General features: G+C 40.0%; 1 protein-coding gene across 3 annotated transcripts in view; it reads left to right on the top strand.

Annotated features, from left to right (window-relative positions):
- The window catches only part of AKT3 (AKT serine/threonine kinase 3), a 161,998-nt gene that overhangs the window by 13,187 nt on the left and 128,507 nt on the right, over positions 1-20,304 (top strand). For 2 of the 3 annotated variants that reach the window (XM_055810983.1, XM_055810982.1), the window contains exon 2: positions 2,129-2,283. In XM_055810983.1, the coding sequence (XP_055666958.1) occupies positions 2,238-2,283 (46 nt within the window). In that variant the 5' untranslated portion in view covers positions 2,129-2,237. Of the gene's footprint in view, positions 1-2,128; positions 2,284-20,304 lie in introns of those variants that run through there. The other variant, XM_027779862.2, reaches the window with a different exon arrangement.

Raw genomic sequence — 20,304 nt, forward strand, 5'->3', positions numbered from 1 at the left:
ATTTGCCAGAAGTGTAAACCCTATTGCAGCATGTACCAGCCCAAGCTAAGTACTATTATGTGTTACATTGGTGGTTTGTCTTTACAGTTGGAAAAAAATTCACCTGTGATCACTTCTTAAAGAATGCAATGGAAGTCTTGTAGGAAAATCGTACTTAGATATTTGAATATGCTTCCTTCAGAGAACAGCTACTTCTAGGTCACGGTTGTTTGACACTCACCTCTGGCTTTGTAGTGATTTGCGTGTTTGTAATGAAGAGCTGATACGGTGCTGCAGTGATCCAGAACGGCAAAACCGCAGCCTGCTGTCGGGTGCGTGCCTCGATCTGTCAGGATCTCCTTCCACGATAGATTTCCTTACCTCTGGTTTGAAGCATGCAAACAAAAGTTCTGATAATGTATCTTCACACCAGTAAGGTGAAGGATGTGGAAATGTGTGTTCTGGGTGTTTCTGCCTTATGTGACTTACGTGATGCAAAGTCTAAACAGCTAAAGCTAGCCAGATCAATTAAGAACAACGAAGTGGTCTCATGTTCTTCCAAAACCTTGTACATAGCATTTTTTTTTTAACTCTTAGGAAAGCTTAAACAATATTTCAGTCTTAAGGCAGGGTGCAGTTGTGTAAACACAGGTGTCCGGTGTCCTTTTAGATGCTACAGGGTATGATGCCAATGCAAGATGCATCGCCTGCGTTGGTCTTACTGTCCTATCTGCCAGCACCATGGAGGTGTCTCAGAGGCACCATATTGAATTTTACTTCAACTTTGCAGTATTAATGAGTTTAGCATCGTGGCTTTTACTTTTACGCAGCCGAAATACTGCAAGGTTTTGAAAAAAAAAAATAGTTTGCTGAAAGTAAAACTGAAAAATGGACACACTTCGGTGTTGCTGTAACATCAGGTTGTACTGCGTTTTTTGTTGCATACCGCTGGAAAAAAGTTACTGGTACCGAGTTTTGTTTGCACGGCACAGCATCCGTACAGAAGTAGCCTTCCATCTAGCTGCTGTGTGGTGCAAATACACGTTTTTCGAATGGTAAATAAGAAATAACCTGTATGTGTAGAAGTGTTTGTTTTTTAGCGTGTACTTGATTGAATTAAACTGGTTTCTTTCCCAGTCCTTTCTCCCTTCGTTAATTAAGCAGATTGCTTCTAGCGCAGTTGTGTTTGTTTCACATGTTTACGTTTGTTGGTCAGTCTGCTAAATGGAGATGTGTGTGCTGCATTTGCTAGTACTAAATGTGCGTGTGGGTTCCTGTTCCGTGCTGGCACTGTGTACACGTGTGCGCCTGTGTGTTGAAGGATGTTCCTCCACCATCAGAGACATGCCTTTTCTTGGCTTCCCACCCTTTTCCAGATGAGCAATATTTGAATGCTTCTCTTTATTCTGAAGGATGGAGGGGAAAGGCAGTCCTGCTGCAAAAGGAAACCTCTCCTGCCCTCTGGCTTCTCTTCCTACTCAATTGTAGTGCTGTTTATCTCTTCTTCACAGCTGTTGGGTGCTCTGGGGGTGAGGTGGTCAGAAGAGAGGGCTGTGGCTTCTGAGAGTGGCATGTCCTGTTCCAGCGCTAACTTCCCTTCTGTCCCCTGCAAGCTGAGTTTTGTAGGGAAAAGAGCACCGTTGTGACTGCCTGGCTTAAAGCCTCAGGAGAATGTGCGCTCCTTCTTTTCGTAAACTAAACATTGGCTTTTTTTGGTTAATTTGTACTCCTAAGAAGCTGGGTTTCTGCCATTGTAGAGGAGCTGCTTGTCTGTTGCATGGGTCCTGACAAATGTGGGAATGGTTAAAGCTGCCGTGGGTTCAGAGCTGGATCTGTGAAGCGGTACCGGCACCCTTTCATTTAACAGCATCCTCTGCGTTAGTCCAAGAGAATTCTATTGTCTGCATTTTGTAACAGTGCCGTACAACTTAATATGTAACACATTCTGCTTCTCTTAAGTATCAGAGTGTTCATGGAAAATGTGCTCTAAGACTAGAAACGTGATTCTGTTATATGGTTAATTAAAAAAAAAAGGCAGATTTTTAATATGAGCTCAGTCAGTTGAAGACATCAACAGAGACTTTTTTGTTGGCTGTCAAGTGAAAAAACCAGAAAAGACTTAAATTCTTTCTGTAATATTTCCTTCCAGGCTGACTCATCAGTAGAAATTGGGAAGAGCTGCAGAAGAGAAGCCAAACAGACAAGCTGATAACTCAAAGAAAGACTCTTTTGAGTTGGGGGTTCAGAGTGGAGCCATCATGAGCGATGTTACCATTGTGAAGGAAGGCTGGGTTCAGAAGAGGGGTAAGTTCTACCTTTTAATGGGAAGTTCTTCTGATGTATCGTATGCTGTGCGCAGTGGCATTACATGGTTACGCATGTGAGTGTTCTTGATTTATCTGCTGATCTGCAGCAAGCTAATCTGACCATATGGAATTAATGGCCATTAAGGCCTCAGTCTTGTTAATACTTAATCCTCAGCACTGCCCCGTTTCTGGGGGTAACTGGCAGTGAAGAGGAAGCTGGACTCAGCAGTTCCCACTTAACCTGGCTGTTGCAGCTGCTGTCACCGATGTATCGGACTAAGTAGGCTGCTGTGCCAGCTGGGGGAGGTAGCAATAGAGGTGCACAGTAGAGGGTTGCCTGGAAGCTGTTGTGGATGTGGTACTGGGCGTGAAACTTTCTAGATGCTGAAATAACTGTGGTTCAGTTTGTATTACAAAAGCAAGTAATCCCCATAAAATCAACATAATACTTGCATAAAGCTCAGCATACACCTAATTACTTTGCAGACCTGGGAGCCATATGACTAAAGAATATGTTCCTAATTATAATCCAGTCTAAGGTATGATTTTTTGTTACGTTTGAGTGCCTGTAAAGTCTTTGAGATGTCGCTTTATAATGTGTCACCATGCGATTTACAGATTTTGGAAGGTTGCCGTACGTTAAGCTCTGAATGGGAAACCTCTAGAAATATCTGGCATTTGTATCATGCAATGAACTTCGGATGAAATCTTCCATGCTTCATGCTGATCTGCTTTGCGTTCTGGTTGTGCACATGATGATTTCCAAAAGAACATCGTCTCTCTTGCAGAGACAAGGTGATCTGGATTATAGGGTGATTTATGCCACGAGCTTCTGTGATTCTAGCCCAGAAAGATTTAGACTGGAATAGTGGGAACAAAATTACCCTTTAATTTGCAAAGAAATGCTTTGTTTCAATAGCAGTGTGTGAAGACAAAGATCATTATTAGCTTTGTTACTGCAGATTGACATTAAATGTCAAAGAAGCCAAGAGAATGAGAGAAAAAGTTTTATTATTCTGTTAGTATTCCTGCATAAATTGCATTTCAGGGTGCATTATGGGTATTGCAGATGAAAATGGGCTAAACTGTATGAAGCCTAAGGCCTGCTTCCTATTTTGGAATGTATACTTATAACAAATCGAATTCTACATGATAGGAACTATTTAAATTTTTCAGTTATTTTTCCTTCCAGTCTTATTGTTATTTACTTGGTTTGGGTATCTGATTTCCTTTTTTGATGATGTCATATAAATTTATTTCAAATGTCTTGGAATGATTAGGATGATCCAAATAATATTCTTTTGCATGACATCAGTTCATTGATGCAATGTTGCTCATTCTTATTACACCCTGATAGCAACTCTGTGAGCACTGGATATGCATGTTAATCACTGTGTCCGGAAAAGGACAACATACAATGAAACTCAGCGTCTTACTGCATATTTAAAATTCTGAAATGTAAAATAAAGATTTTCCTCCTCATGCTGTTTTACTATATTAATTGAAGAAGAGCCTGCTGAGCTGACATTTTGATGTCAGTTTTGTTAGTAATTGTTTTCTAAGTAAAGACATTTCATGACGTGCATTTTTTTCATATTTTAATTACCTCTGACTGAATGGATGGCTGTTTTTTTCTTCTTACTATAGGTAACTGTGTAGGTTTAAGTGGAATTTTTTTTTGATAGACCTAATATTGTCCTTAATTTTCTGTGTCTGACTTATTCTGGTTGTTGGTGGATTAAAGCGTTCATTTTGTTTGCTTCTGAAAACAAAAGGAAAAGTGCAGTGGCGTTTTCCAATGTCAGGAATTTGTAAGCATTTAAATCAATGGTTGTACATGTAATTACAACTTCTACCCTGACCTTGCTTGGGAGCAAGAGAATTGAAGTTGTTAAGTACTTTTTCTTGGCAACAACAACAACAAAAAAAAGGATCAGCCTTAATCTAAATTCTGAAAGCTGGAATGTGCTCAGTGGACACTTCTTATTTTGACAGCTGAATATTGTCTCTCTGCACCAAGAAGCACTGGGGGTCTGGGTAGAGCTGCCCTGCTTCTGCAACCTATCGTCCTGTGAGTTTTGAAATGAATTTTCTGATCAGCCCTACTCAATACATGTTGGCTGGGCTCACAGGGTGGGTTTGGAAGGTACAAGTCAGGATCCCCCTGGAGGAACCTGAGCATGGGATCTCTTCTCCAGGTGGACACCGAGTGAGCTCCAGCCCCACCGGCCAGGACAGCCCTGAGCCACACGTGTGCTGCAACATTCCATCTGAGGCTCCAGACCGAATTTTACTTGAAATAAAACTTGTAAACCCTATATGCTGGGAACTTAGGAGCCTGGGCACCAGCTGACTGATCTGCTTCTATTATGCCAAATTACTTGGTGATGTGGGTATAGCCTGGGAGCTTTTAAAATTGTTCCCTTCAGCAGCCTGGAGTGTTTGTGATACAAGGAAAAAACGGAACAACCTTTTTTTCGCAGCTCGGTTAAAGAGTATGAGGATGACTTGAAAGTAGTGGGGTGAAGAATGGTTTGGAGGAGATGGCTAATGTGATAACCCACCTTTGTAATGGCTGAAGCGAGCTGGATGGAGGAGTGAGAGGGGAGGACTGAAAGTTGAGCTGGGGATCTGACGTGAGGTGCGGGAGGAGGCTGGGGAAGACAGAGTCCGTTAGGGCACTGCGATACAATTCTTAATGGCTGTGAAATGCACTGAGAAAATGTTTGCTTTATTGTCCTTCGTGCTGTATCCATGTCAGTAACAGAGGGCTGAGGGCTATGTGTTTGTCAGCTTTTAACCCTGCGGTTGAGCGCTGCGGCGTCAATGGGATGCTATGCAGCTGGCTTCAGTGCTCTGGTTTTCTCTGTCCGCTTAAATGATAGACCTGTTGAAGTATTGCTCTTTCAAAATCAGTCAGCGCTCAAAGTTAAGGAATGCCAGAATTAAGTTTTGCTTAATTAAGGGTGATTGTACTCGGGCTTTGAGTAGTCTTTAGGAGAAGTTTCAGTGTGGGGAGACTAGGTGTTTATGTGAATGGCCAAGCAGGCAGAGGTAACGGGCTGGAGGTGAGAGCTTTGGCCGGCAGAAGACACAAACCCAAGGGGAAGCAAAGCCTGGGAGGCTCACTGAGCCTCAGGTGCAGTCAGGTCCCGTCTCACAGGTGGAAGGAGACCCTGAAGCACAGCAGCTGGGGCTGCCTGGGCAGGTGATGCAGCCAGTGAGAGCAGATTCAGAGAATGAAGTAATGGGTGGTGGGGCCCTGGTAGCTATCAACAGCACGCTTGCAGAGCAAAGTGAGGGTTACTTTGGGCTGGCTCCTGTCTGCTCCTGTGCCCCTGTGGCAGTGGTGGTGCTCCCGGAGTACATCTTGTGGGGTTTTTTATTTTCATCTGAAAGAAACCAGGTTTGTGCACTCCAGGACTGCAAATGAAAGTGCATTAACTAGGGTGATGGGAAGATTTGTTGCAAAAGTGCTCTTATCGGAATGAAAGGACTGATGCGGCTGTATCCCGTGAGGCGGCAGAACCTGTACGAGTGGAGAGCCAGAGGAGCAGGCTTAGAGCAGAGCCTCTGCTTGGGCAAGAAGAGTGGGAATGTACTTTGTATGGACCCTTTTACGGTCGTCTGTGTCTTACTGTCTCGGATCTAGTGATAAGTGCCAAGCATCTCCCGGCCATGTGTCCCTATGCTGCTGCAAAGATGTTCTTGCAATTCGCTGGCTCGGTGTGTTTTGTTTCAGGATAGTGACTTTTCTTTCTCCTCTCTGTTCTCCAGTTATTCCTGTAGCCAGATGAGGAGAGAAGTGTGTTTGTCTTCCTCTGTGAGTTTCCTTTTGAGATGACACCAGTGTTTTCCCTTCTAATGAATACAGGTGAAAGGGAAGCGATGTTGACTAAAAATCTGAAATACAGGGATCTGAACCTTGCTGCTGACACGCAGAAGTTAAAACACGTATTTGACCTTTATGCAGTTAGTGTAAGGACTCTGCAGTAATTGCTGAAATGACTTTTACATTTTGGATTTGCTTAAGCACAATGTTTTGCAGAGTGTTTGCTTTAAATTACCGTAAGATTTAGTATTTGTAATTTTCCTTTACATGTTTTTACCGTATTTACTAAATTAAAAATGTTTTATGGGGGGGATGTGTTTTTAATTTATCAGTTTGAAAACAGCTGTCTTTTTAAATGGAGGAACATGCGTAGTATGATGAGAGTGATAATCATTACAAAAGTGGGTTTTATGCATATAATTCACGTGGTATTTTTTTTCTTTAAAGCTAAAGTTTCCTGAGTTGTAGAGTTGACCTTGTCTGTGGTCTATAATAGTCACAACAATTAGATTTAAGAATCATTAATAACTATACTTAATTGCAACCTAATTTCTTTATATATAACCTGTGCACAAGATTTCAATTAGTTTAAACATATGAAAAGGTTTAACAGTCTTTGTTACCATGTTATTAAAAGATCATTTGGGACAAAGGAAAAACTGACACAGATGCTAACTTTTTAAAGGACCCAGTTTTAAATTTAACCTGTCGACTAACTTTTTCTTTAATTGAAAGAGTAAGTATTTTTTTTTTTTTTTAATCTGGGGAGGATATACCTCATGTGTATGGCATACCAAGATGGCTGAATCATTTAAAGATAAAGCAAAATATTGTCTGTTTAAGCCAGTGCTTCTGTTGTCATACTTCAATTACCATACCTCTGTTTGGGCTTCTGTGTTCAAGTGTGTTACATTAGGTAATGCTGTTTGTCATGGCGGTCTTTACATGGCTTACAGGGTACATTTTTATCCAAATTATATTGAATTGATAATATATCTGACTTGCTGATGAGGGTGACTTTAATAGAATCTCACTATTTTATCTTGCAATGCTCACCTGAAGTACAGTACTAGTATACCAATTTTATAGAGAGGGAGCTTGAAGTATAAAATTGCTGTGGCATAACCATGATAACTTAAGAAACTTGATGTAATGAGACGGTGGTAAAAACCAGATGTCATTAAGCTTTCCTGTAATGAGATTGTCCTGTAAACTGTATCACTGAAATACTGTAATACAATTTTTCACTCAGTGCTTTTGTTTGTGTTTTTTTTTTTCTTTCCTGTTTTATTTAAATGTAGCCTTTCATAACTTCTTGGTATCCAGAATTGAATTATCTGAAGTAGTGTTAGATTTCTAAGCTCATATTGCTTATAGAATAAGATGTGTTTGATTTACTATGATGATATTCCCTCAACTACTGGTCTGTTTTCATGTTTGCAAATAAGGACATGATGCAGGTTATCATGAGATTTGAAGAAATAACCATGTGGAAAATATTTATTGTTGTTGTATCTACTATCAAGAAAAAGAAATAGTGTAGTGGAATAAATGTATTGTTCCAAATAGGAATACAATCCTTGTTTAAAGTACAAATTATTTACAGTCTTAGGGTAACATGTCTTCCCCCTGCCCCCACCTTAGTTCTTGAGAAAGAACTAAGTAATTTAATTTAATGGACATGGGGTTTTACAGTTGAACGAAGAACAAACAGATGTTAATTTTGAAAATACATGCTGGAGATTGAGTTCACATGGTATGCTTGGTTGTTGTTGTTTTGTTTTTTTTTTTTTTTGGGGGTGGGAGCAGGAATGCCTTGATTGAAAAATTAATCTCAGAAGTTATGGTACTAATTGAGTGTTATTCACAACCTGTCAGAAATCTTGTTTGCAGATTGTCTGAATTATTTGAGTGGTTTAACACACCTCTAACAAAGACAAATTTAAATAGACTATCTTGAACATCTGCTACACAAAGTAGAAGAAATTTAAACTATTTTTTTTCTAATTGTCCTAGTGAATAGTAGTTTAAAGTCTTCATTGATGAGCCACTTGAAATAAGCCTCTCTTATTATACTCTTTCTATTCTATCTCATTAATAGAAAATGTGAATTACTCTAAGGTTCCCATCAAATATATGAATGTGAAAGGTAGCTCCATGAGGACAAAAGAGAGAAAAACCCAACAGTGCAAGCTTTCTTGTATACGTGTTTATACATTCATATATCTAAACTAGATTTTTTTTTTTTTTTAAAGTTCTCAAACAGAGATTTCTGTATTGTGCACTCAATGTAGAAATGGATTTAGGTAAATCTGTAAAGCTGCTTGCAGCTGGGGAGACCTCACACACTGGGGTTTTTTGCTTCCATGTACACTACGAGCAGAGAACTGTGTATGTAGAGGCTGTTTTCCTGCGGCTGCCCCGCTGGGAGAGGAGAAGGACCCTCTGCGCTCTTCCTCCAGCCCGTTCACTTTGGAGTTGAGTACAAAGCTCTTCTTTTTGGAATAACCTTTTGCACCTTTCTTGTCCCTGAAGGAAGGTCAGACCCGTGTGAAAAATCTTAAAATTGATGTAACTAGGATGAGTGTGGAGTGCTCCCTTTGCTAAATAACTGTTTATTCCAGGTGCTTTTTAGGTAGTAAATAGATAAGTGTTATTTTTGCAGCTCTCCACATTGGATTATTAGCAGTTTCTGTAGGTAAAGGCAGTTTGCTATAGTAATTGAAGCCTGAAAGGCAAGGTATTTTAAACAGTTTCAAGTTTTTTCTCTGCAATATCCTTGCTGAATGCCAGTTTAGATAATTGTGTGTGGCTGATTAATTTTTAAGTTTCTTTTAAAATTGTTTTTGTTTCAATGTAGCTGTAATACAGCCTGTTCCCAGTTTTTAAGTGGTTTTATGGTTGTGACTCTGATTGGTAAAAATGACACTTTTCTAGATGGAGCTGTATGGTAGATAGTACTGGCTAAATTTCTGTGCATGTTCTTGGATCAAATTTATTAGTTCCTACCACTCATACATCAGGTAGAATATGCAGTAATATATTCAGAGGGAGTAAGGTGTTATCTTTTGTTTGTATTAATAAGGAATTCTTAATGTGGAACGTTTGTGGGAGGATCAACATGTTTGACCTTGGTGCTGTTGATTTTTAGATTTTTGAAAAGAAGCTGAACAGCCTCAGTACCTAAACAGAATCCCTGTTCATTATCCCTTCAGTGGCTTGTAAGGCATGTTTCTGGCGCTCATAACCTTGGGCTTTGGACTTTTGCACATCCTGAGTTTTATGGTAGAAAAGTGCTTTTACTGATCCCGACAACAAGTTGCTTGTTACACAGGAAAAGACCTAGGCCATGTTTTGGTGGGTGGTTTGGTGTGTTTTTTCTGGTTTTTTTTTTTTTAGTATTCTGGACACACTGGTGTTACATAGCCTTGTATGTCTGTTCCGTTTCCTATGTAATGAATGCTGCCTTATTGCTCACGTTCTGAAGGTCTTCTCCATTCATACTGGTTTCTCTCACGCATACCAGTTTGTTACCCATGAAGGTGGTACTTCCGAAGGAGCAAGGTTGACCCTGTTGCAGGGATTAGGGAAGCAAGATGTTAATGGTTCGTTGTCCTTTTCCAGAACCCTTTTGGCCTGGCACCGCTGCAAGACCAGCAAATGTCGAGAATACGTTGTTGGGGAAGACTTTGAGGAACTGTTTCACAAATACGTGTTTCTTAATTAATACAACTCCTACTTTTTAGTTTTACTTAAAGCTTAAATAGTCATGCTGTGTAATACCTTTGGCATACTGTAATCTGTTCATCAAACTTAATTTAATTTGTGTTTATGTCACTTTTGCTTGTGATACCTCATCAAAAAATCATCTTCCCTCAATATACCGACGTGCCAGTCCAACAAATCTGCCCAGTCTTTGTGCTTTCTTTTATTTCAGAGGCAGTCCATGTACCTGTTGCTCTCACCTCAGCTAAGTCAATCAGCTTATGCCTCTGTGGGACCCACTTCTTTTATACTACCCCTGCTGCAGCCGTCAAAAACATTAATAAGGTCAGGAGCTGTGACTTGAAACTAGGTCCTGAAGGAGTTTTAGGGCTGGACTGAGAAGTCAGACGTTTTAGGGCATGGATATCAAAGAGGCAATTGAGACTGCAAATTGAGATATTGAAAAATAAACTTTGGGAAGACATCAGGCTGGTGGTGATTTAGGGAATGAATAGAAGGTGGAGGACAAGGGAAGAAGGTTTTGTAATCACTCGAATGCTGTCTCGATTGCTTTCTGTTTTCTTAGAGGAACTGTTGACCCTTCATGAGCATCTCTGCAATCTGTTGACAAAATGAGAGGTTTTTTTTTCCCACCAAAACATGGAAAGAAGGTGATGGTAGTGTTGGGGATTTATTCAGCCACCAGCTTATTGAGAACATTTTGATCTTTCCTGAATCACAGGCAAGCCGGTGTGGCTGGGTTCCAGCAGCACAGACCTTGACTTGCGCTGGGAGGGTTCCCTGGGTCTCAGGGCAGGTCTCCATCAGCACATATGTGGCACTATAGGAGCAAATCTGTCCAGAGGTGCTACAATTTTGGTGTCTGTACTACCTATGCATGTTTCCAGAGCTTTGCTTCGGCTGCAGTGTCACGTCTGTTCCTATGGACCAGGAGCCCCTTGGTAGTGGGAGTGTATGAGGTGTGGTCACAGTGTAAGCTGGAGCTTGTAATAGTTGATAATTGGGAGATTTGCTTCAGATGTGATGCTCCTTCTCTGTAAGGTAGGTGTACCTTCAGTCTTACTTTTTTCCAGACCTCTTTAGTACCATCTCTAGCTATGTCCCAGCTAGTCTGTGCTATTATTGATAACTTCCCTTGCCAATCAGGGCAGCGTTAGCTTACTTGTTATAAATCTAAGTGCATTTCTTTGCACTCAAGATCATTGCAACTGACATCTTGTTTACTGTAAATTCAGAATTTATAGTTTGCTTTCTTGCAGAGTGCTTTCTTAAAACTGGTAGGCAGATAGGAAATGAGTGTCAGATGCCAGCACGCTGATAAGAAAACACGTTCCCTTTTTCAAGATAGGTTCAGAAGTTCACTTTCAAAACATTGCCTGTTTTGCCTTTGGAGGTAGTCTTCCGAAAAATATTGAATTACAGTATAATTGCATACTAACCGTCTAAAATTGAAAAGTTCCCAGTTTTGTTAGTTGTTGTTAGCATTTTTACATTGAAATTGCAAACTGCGTAATCCTCAGTTATTCACATTTGCACAGTTGAAGTGTAAAAATTATACTGGGGTTAGCTTCCTGCTGGTCTTCTATCAACATTGGCGTGCTAAGAAAGTTACTGAAAGGAGAATAGTCTGCACAGATAGCTGCTAACTAGGCCTGGATAATGAGAACCACACCACCAGGGAGAGAACGATTGCTACTTCATACGAATGTTCTGTGCTACTGGTTGCAATAAACTCACGAACAGCTATGTAAGGAAGAAAGAGGTGTAGGCTGGTAAATGATGTAGAGAATTGGGCCAACAGTATCTTAACTTTGGCACTCAGTATTGTGGATTGTAACCTGAATTTGTCCAAGTCACAGTTTCCCACAGATAAAATGGAAATAGTATTGCTACTTTGCCTTGGAGGCTTCCTGAATGTGAGTTTGTTAATCCCTTTGAAACTTCTGAGTGCTTTACGTTTCAATGTTCGTGCTTTTTTAAAATAGAACTGTTTGCAGAGGAAGTAGAATGAGTCTAACAGTAGTTGAAGTTCAACCTGATGGAGAAGCAGTGGATTTGGGTTTTATTTATCCTCCTGATGTGTTGCAGAGGGGGAGGTGAAATCTGTTAGAGCGTACAAAGGGAGGATGTTAATAAGATGCAAAAAACTCAGTTGTCCTTTATCAATTCTTCAGGTTAAGTTTTTTTGCTAGGTGTCTTCCAGAGAGACTGGAGGAAACCCCTGACCTGTGATCACTGGGAGAGTAATCCATAGGAACATGGCAACATCCCAACCTATACTTGCCCTCTTTTGACCTGATGAAACTGTGGAGATGGATTTTGGTACAACTTTTACATGTGTGAAAATACTTAACCAAGTCGCGTGCTTTTGTACAGCATGGATTGCTTTGCTTTAAAGCTTGTATTCTCTTTTGAACTGTGCTAACTTTTATACTATCATGCCAGTTTATATAATACATCGGTAACTTTTCAGAACAAGTTAATCTTAGTTTGAGAAACAGCAGCAACTACTGTATTTTAATTAGGAGCTTGTGAACTTGCCCCCGATAGATGCAGTTCCATGTTTACTTGAAACTTGTGTGAAGTGGAAGCTGTAGCTGAGATGGGGGAAGTGTCATGTCCTCTCCTTGCTCAGTTGCGTTGGCACTTGTGCTTGTAATGGTGACACGGTGAATCATGCCAGGAAACTTACCGGCTGAAAACAAATCTATTTTAATTTTCCAAGCTAACTTTCAGATGGATCATTTCCCTGACCTGACTCGCCATGTAGCTGCACAAACAGCAGTGCTGGCACACGTGGGGACGCGCGAGCGGCAGCACGGAGGGACGGGCCAGCTCCCTCGTTTGCAAGAAGAAATGGGTTAATAGACCGCACCTCAACCCCAGGTTGTCACTGCGACCAGACAGCAGCACAACTAGTTTGTATTTCAAGATGATTTTCTTCGAAGTCCATGTTTAGAAAAGGGCCACTGATTTACTCCCTGTGCTAGTCCTAAACGTGATTGAATTAAAGAACTCCACCGGGAGATTAGCTGGTTCCTATTTCCTGTATGTTTATAGGTTTTAAGGAAAGTAATTTTTAACAGAATACTGACTTGGCTAATGTCTGAAACATTTAAGTGGTTCCTTAATCCAAATGATACAGTAGCTTTCTAATCCTCTTGGGTTTAGAGTTTGGAAGCTGTTTAGAAAGAGTATTTTAAACCAAAAAAACCCCCAAAACCACCCAAAGCTTATGATAGACAGATATCCTTCTGAGTCTAGCGAGTTGTTGGCTTCTGGGTTTTACTCAAGACTAAAATTATACTTACGGTTCTCAGAGTTCAGAATACACATACTGTGTTGGTGGACAATCAGTGAAACAACAGATAACTTTCATTTTTAAGTGTCTTGAGCATTCCATAGGGTTTCTGCAGTAGAGTTTCCATAGAGTTCTTGCTACATTTGATACAATTCCTGTAAAAGTAGATTTTGGCTGAAACTATTCTTTGCAAGCCTGCTTCTGGGTTTGTTTGGTTGTACACCAAAATTTGGAGAAGGATCAAGCTCTTTATGATATCTTGCACAGTGAGTATTTGAAATGAATTTTTGTTGTAAGCATTTGTATTTGGGATCCCTTTGGATGGCTTTCAATCATAGCCAAGATCTTACACATTTAATTTACACCATGCGTGTAGGGTTTTTATGTGGAACTGCTGTTGGCACAAAGAGGCTTATGTAGAGCTAACAAACTTTTCCTTTACTTGATCCAGCCATCGTTGCTCCAAAGGAGATGGAGAATTGCTGTTATGTGCAGCAATGGGGACAACCATGCTGATAGTAGACCAAATAGATTTCATGACGAATGAGTGTCCTATTCTCCAGGCACATACAAACACCTTGTAGTTTCCCATTTGCCGTGACCATAATGCTAGCTCTCTTTTCTAATAAAAATAACAAAAAGCCCCAAACAAACATAAAAACCACTAAAAAAACCCAAACACCACCCCCCACCCCACCACCCCCAGTTTATTTTAGGGATCCTTTCTATCACTTTGTGCACCCTCTCCAAGAAGATAGCTTTAGGTATTATTTAGTGTGCAGAGAGAGAGTTAGGGAGGCAGTTATGTCATAGTGCATTATTTGTGGTATATAATAGCTGTGTAGTACATACTTATGTGTAAGTCTAAGTGAGGTGGGTTTTTTTTGTGCCAGCCTCCCGAGTATCAATTTAGTCATTAAGAGGTAACGTCACAAATATTGAGTGTATTGGTGGTGAGAGTTTAAATAATTTCCTGCAGACAGGCAAATAATACTACCTTTGATAATAAAAGCTTGATCCACTCAAATGAGGTTTACGTTCTTAAAAACTCTAATATTAATAGATATTTTGAGTGTGGTCCAGGAATGTACTTCAATAATTAAACTTATTCTTATATAAGAACATAAAATCTGATCTTAGTGTTGGTTTCTTGTAATGAATTTTCCCATAAAAGAGGCAACAAGTTGCTACTCCAGAGCTGGGTAAAATACAGGGGAGAAGAAATCCTTTTTTGACTGAGAGGCAATGTGTATGCAAAAGCATCGCTGTCTGGTCATCCGTAGTGTGTCTGACCTTTCACCGAGCCATAGGATTGTTTAGGTTGAAAAAGACTTTTAAGATCAAGTGCAGTTGTTACCCCAGCCCTGCCACCAACACTGACCCATGTCCCTAAGCACCGCATCTACATCTTTTAAACACCCCCAGGGATGGTGACTCCACCACTTCCCTGGGCAGCCTGTTCCAGCGCTGGCCAAACTTCTGGTGAAAAAGCCTTTCAGAGAAGCTTCTGGTGAGTTAGAAATGCTGTGTTAAATCATCTACAAGGTTAAAAATGACATGCAGATGTAAGTAGCACTTACAGCAGGTCTTCTGGTCAGTAAGTCTGGTCTGCAAGGATGATGCAGCGGTTGGGGCACGGCCCCTGGGCCTGGAGAGCGAGGCTCATTTCTCTCCACAGCCACAAACTTCTTATGTGTCTGTTGCCTTACAAAAGGGAAAATACCTCTGTAATAAAGTGACTTTTGCTGGATAGAAGGCCGCAGGTCTTCATGTTCAATGAAATCATTGTCATTGGTAAGTTGCCTCACAATAGGCTTTTGTATTTTTGTAGTAAATACAATCCTGCACTAGAGCTTTAGCATATTAATAGCCTTTCCTTTCTCCCAAACCACTTTATTCCCTGAAAGCTGTCCTTGGTTGGTAGACTGTTGATGTTAATATATTTGTAGCTGTAGTGTAGAGGAAAGTTGTGTACTATTTAGATGCACAGTTTATAAAAAGAGTGGCTTACCACAGCCTCTGAATTTTGCCAGTGGACATACTTAAAAATGCCCCGGATATCTTTTTGTCTTTGGAGTTCCTTGAAAATCTGTTTGTATTTCTTCACTTACAGTGTTCGTATTTTATTTTTTAATAGACAAAGCAAGAAATGAATCCATTCATTAACATTTTAATCTGTCCTCAGAATAGATAAATATTAACAATTACTCTCTACCAAGAAATTAAGAGGCATTGTGATTTAACCAGTACTTGAAGAACGCAGTATTAAATGCTATTCAGAACATACCATATAGGAAGAGAATGGTGTTTAAAAATGCACCATCTTAAAAACAAATGCTTTTAGTGTACATAAAGCCTTACAGAGGCTTAAAATTGGAAAGATAGGACTCAACAACACATGTAAAGATGGTGGTTTTGCTAAGTCCTCGTTCTGAGGAAGGAGGTGATCTTTTTCTCAATTTTAGACGTGCTAAATTTATGATGTGCTTTCTTAACTACAGAATGGTGTAAACTGTGGTGAAGCCTGGGATACGGACCAGGTACTAGGAGAGTAAAGATCAGGAGAACATTCTCAGAGTCTGTTGTAAGGATATCCTCCCAGGAAACAGCCTTTTCTGCTCAAGCCATGCTGAAGAGTGTTGTTTCTGAAAGAGAGAAGCATGCAGTGATGGTTTCAGCTTGTACCGTAATTAGAGATTCTGTTCCTGACTCGAAACGTTAAAAATGGAAGAATTAGAATGCTTTAGAGGTATTTTCCTTTTGATTCATGCTGTAATTGCTATTGGTTATTACTGGTGTAAAAGTCCATCGTTAGTTTTGCTAAACTTTGTCTACAGTTGTTCTCTGGTCTTGTTGGAAGGAGTCGCTGGTAAATGCTACTGGTTTTGCATGGTTCTGAGCAGCTGGTGGGCCTGTTGAGGGTATGGAGTGATGGATAAAATGGGAAGGATACAGAGAATGGAGACATCTACAAGATGGGTTGGATAGGCTGGGAATGTGAGCAACTTTGGCATAGAAATGAAGTAACTATTGCTAGATACAGTAGCATCAATTAAAAAACTGGAGAAAGTGTAATGTGGGGATAGGGTTTCAGGGAAAAAAATACTGAAAGCTGACATTGGAGAGACTGGCAATTTTTAATTGCTGAAGAAAACCTGAGAAGTTTCTGTAACAAAGAAAAATCCCACGGTAATTGCAGTGATTTCTGAGAGGCTGCAACAGTTCCTTGTCCTTCAGTGATTAGAAGATGAAGTTCAATGAAAAGCATTATCTTTCTGGTTTTGTTTCTTTGTTTTGTTTGCAATGCTATTACATAATCATAAGGAAAAAAAAAAATCTGGACAAATATAATTAATCCCTGGAAACTCCCAGCTCAAATATTACACTGGAAAAGTAAAGGAATAAAAGAAGGGAATAAATTTTTGTATCTTGGTAGCGAGGTGCCTGTCATCTGGGGATTTCAGTAAGGAGCTCGCATTACAAATTGGCAAGGCAACAGTTTCATTTACCAACTAAATAAGATATGGTCATAAAAATCCATGTTTTAAAGACCAGGGTGTGAAACTTAACTCAGATATTTCTTTCCATCTCAACATATGGATGTGAAAGCTGGAAATCCAACAAAGGTACAGACATCTAAATGCCTTTGAAAGCAAGTGCCTTAGAAAAATACTATGTATTAAATGGAATGAATTTATAACAGATGCCAAGATTCATTAGACAGCTCAAAAACCCCTTGGCTCTAAAGTTATCCAGAAAAGAAGATGGAATTATCATCTGGAACATATGTTAAGAATGAAGCCAGAGCATCTGTCATGGAAAGCATGCCACTGGGCAGCTGGAGGAACATGCAAAAAGCACCAACTGAAAGAGTCTCTCCGTTGAACAACGCGTAAGGTAAAAAAAAATAATTGTGCGACATCGCAGTGGATGCGCAGGGAGTGGCTCAGAGGAGGCAAAAACTGCATAGGGCTTTTTTGGCTTTTTTTATTTATTATTCAATAGTGTGTGTAAACTGAAGGTTTTGGGATGTTTGCTGTTAAAGTTGCAGGTACCAAGGGATGATTAAAAATTGAAGGTCAGAATTAAAAGTACAGCTTAAGTACAGAATTTATTCATCATGTATTTTAATTTATTTTGGAACTTGTATACAATTTCTTCAGCCATAAAAAGAGAAAGAAGATTGTGTAATTAGATAAATCTTCAGATGTGTTCCCACTGTAACAGAGCATTCAGGATTACTTGGATAAAGATCCAGAATTATTTTATCCAGGTAACCTTCAGTTAATGACAGGACCATGGATATCCTTTTCTCTGAGGACACTGGCTCGTATCTATTCCTACTTTTTGCTACTTTGCAAGAGTTCTGGAGTTTCTGTACTAGCATCTCTCTGCACTGTACTGTCTTTTAGCCTGCCCTAGTGCTAGCCTAATGTTACAAAGGCTTGTGTTAGAAACACCTTAGCAGAATTTTGATGTCGTAAAAGACTGCTAGCTGAATTGTAAGCTTTCAAATCCATTGTCTCAGTATGTCTCTTGATCTTGTATTATGCAAAACATTTTATTAAAATATAACAATCTGAACGAAGTTTTTGCAGAGTATTCAGTAATGTCTTAGACTTGTAAATAGCATTGGTTTGTGTTCTTTTTTTACCCCCTTTATGATTTTCCAGGAAAAAAAAATAATCCTTACTCAGTAACATGGAGGCACTCCCAAGTGAGTGTGTGTGTGTGATATGGCTTTTTTTTTTAAAAAAATTGAGCTACTTGGGTTTTTTCCCCACGTTGAATCATCTCAGTGACAGCCAACCTAATGTGTCGGAATGGATGCTTCCTGTGAGAATTCTGAATAACCTGTTCACCTCCTAGATGCATTTTATGAGTTTAAGTAGTGAACTAAAGCTCTTCCTTCCAATTAGCAGGGTAACGAGTTTAGGCAAAGTGAGTATCTCCTCAAACATTTCAAAGGTGTATTGATAGCTGCGGCTTTCCTGCTTCTGCCACTTACAGCGTGATGTGTGTTACAGTGATTACTTCTTGATGCCTCATAAAGGTGAGAAAAACTTGCAAATGCAATTCAGCTGCACTGAAAGACTCAACGTTGAGGAAATAGAATTTGGTTTTATTTTTCTTTTAAAATACTTACAGTTATTTTTATCCCCTTTACACATTTGGTGTTGATGGGACTCAGTTTATGTGCCTTCTTCCCCTGCATTGGAGATAAGGTATCTGGCTGTTGTCTGCCCTTCAGAGCCTACATGGTCATGGTTTTTCCACTTTGACAGATTCTGCTTCTGATTTATGGTGCAATTAGACCCAGTTAGGACTGTAGTTAAAACTTTGTTTAACAAAATTTTACCAGAGGTGGTCCATTCTGCCAAATTCAGAGCAGCCTTTGGTTATGTTCTGTGGAAAAATACAACCCAACACACCCCAGAATACCTTTTCTCCTTTCGTTTCCATGACTGTTTGCTTTTTTGGATGTTTTGCAACTGAAATTTCTGTGTACTCAGTTTGTAATTAAGTACTTTCAGTAGTACTGAAGGGAGGCTTAGAAGTTACATCTCTGGAAATAAAAGAAGTGAAAAGATACTGCATGGCATACTGTTTCGAGTTATGTGTTGACGAGTGTTTTGAAATAACAGTTGTCCTGTGCTCGCTGCTAAAGGTTTTTGCTGAACAGTAAGTAACAATAAAAAATATTCAAGAGCTAAAAATACAGGATTACTACATGCTTTGACCTGTGGTCAGTGTGTTGGCAGGAGTAGCCTTGTATTGTTTGTTCAAGGTTTGTTTGAAGAGAACAATTATAGGATGATCATTAAAAATATTGACATTTTGTTTTTCAGGAGCAGAGGATTAAAAGCACCTTGAAGAGGGGGGGCGGGGGTTAAGTATTCAGTTGGATTGCTTTAAACTAAGGAGCAAAAAGAAAACATATAAATCTTTGTTGGAAGAATATTAAGTTCTAGTTATTGAGGAAGTGGTTGTTTATGGGAATTGTGTATTTTTCTGTGCATTTTCTTTGCAGTGCTTTGAAACAATGTGCTACAAAATCTTAATTCAACAGAAAATCTGGATCTCTAAGAGAGAGAGAGAGAGAGAGGCAACCCCTGCACACAGAGGGTCTCCAGTAGGATGAAGGGGCACCTTTGGTGGGTTGTTGCTGAAGACTGAAGGAAGACTTTCTCCCCCCATTTTGATGTAGAGTCAAAATCAAACTAGATCAATCAAACTACTACAGGGTAGTAGTTACGACTGAGAGGCGTTGCGGGGTTGGTGGGGTTGGATGAAAGATCCTCTGCTATAGAATTCTGGTTTGCATGGATGAAAGCGTGTGGGTTCCCTGAGTATGGCTCTGAGTTTATTCCAGGCTTTTGACTAAATTAGTTCTGTAATAAAATTGGAATGTTCCAGTCTTTGTCTTTTGGCTGTGTAGGGTCAGCAAGGCTGCACTAGTTTGTTCTTGTCCCTGACTCAACTTTATTCCTTTCGTAGCTGGTTGGAGATACTGTTTTGGGAATTGCCCGTGAAGGAAGACTGGCGTTCCCTTCCACTTTCCCGTTGGGTGTACTGCTGAACGTAGTCATTCCCTCCTCCCAGAAACTGTTACCTGTAGCTAAAGTTAACCTAAATATCAACGTTGGGCAGTAACAAGCAAATAGGAGAGAGCTGACTTCTTCCCGAGCAGGGCAACTAGAGCACTGGGTTGGAGTAGGAGAGGAGATGTATGGATAAAGTCACCTTTTAATTTTAGTTCAGTTTAGGATTCCGGTTGAAGTTCAGAGACAGCTCTCTGCTTCCCGGAGCTGTTTCTGTTGCCAGGCTGGAGAAGATGGGACTCGGACTCTTCCTTTGTGAATGAATCCACTGGGCCTCACTGAAGAACCAGGTGGATCTGAGAGGTGCTCCACGTTTTCCCCAGTAAAACTGAGTGGAATTAAGGAGTGTCACTCATGTCCAATTACAAACAAAACAGAAATTATCCTCCAAACCCACTTTTCTTAAAAACCAGATAATCTTTTATTTTATAATGTTTGAAGGTGATCCATGGCCGTTGTCAAGGTTGTACTTACGGTGGTGAAGGAGTGCTTCCTGTGTATTAAAGATTTTTATTGAACAAATGGATGGTTGCGGTTCGGTTGCAGTGCGGCTATACG

This window comes from Falco peregrinus, chromosome 7 (genome assembly GCF_023634155.1).
Source record: "Falco peregrinus isolate bFalPer1 chromosome 7, bFalPer1.pri, whole genome shotgun sequence".
Lineage (NCBI taxonomy): Eukaryota > Metazoa > Chordata > Aves > Falconiformes > Falconidae > Falco > Falco peregrinus.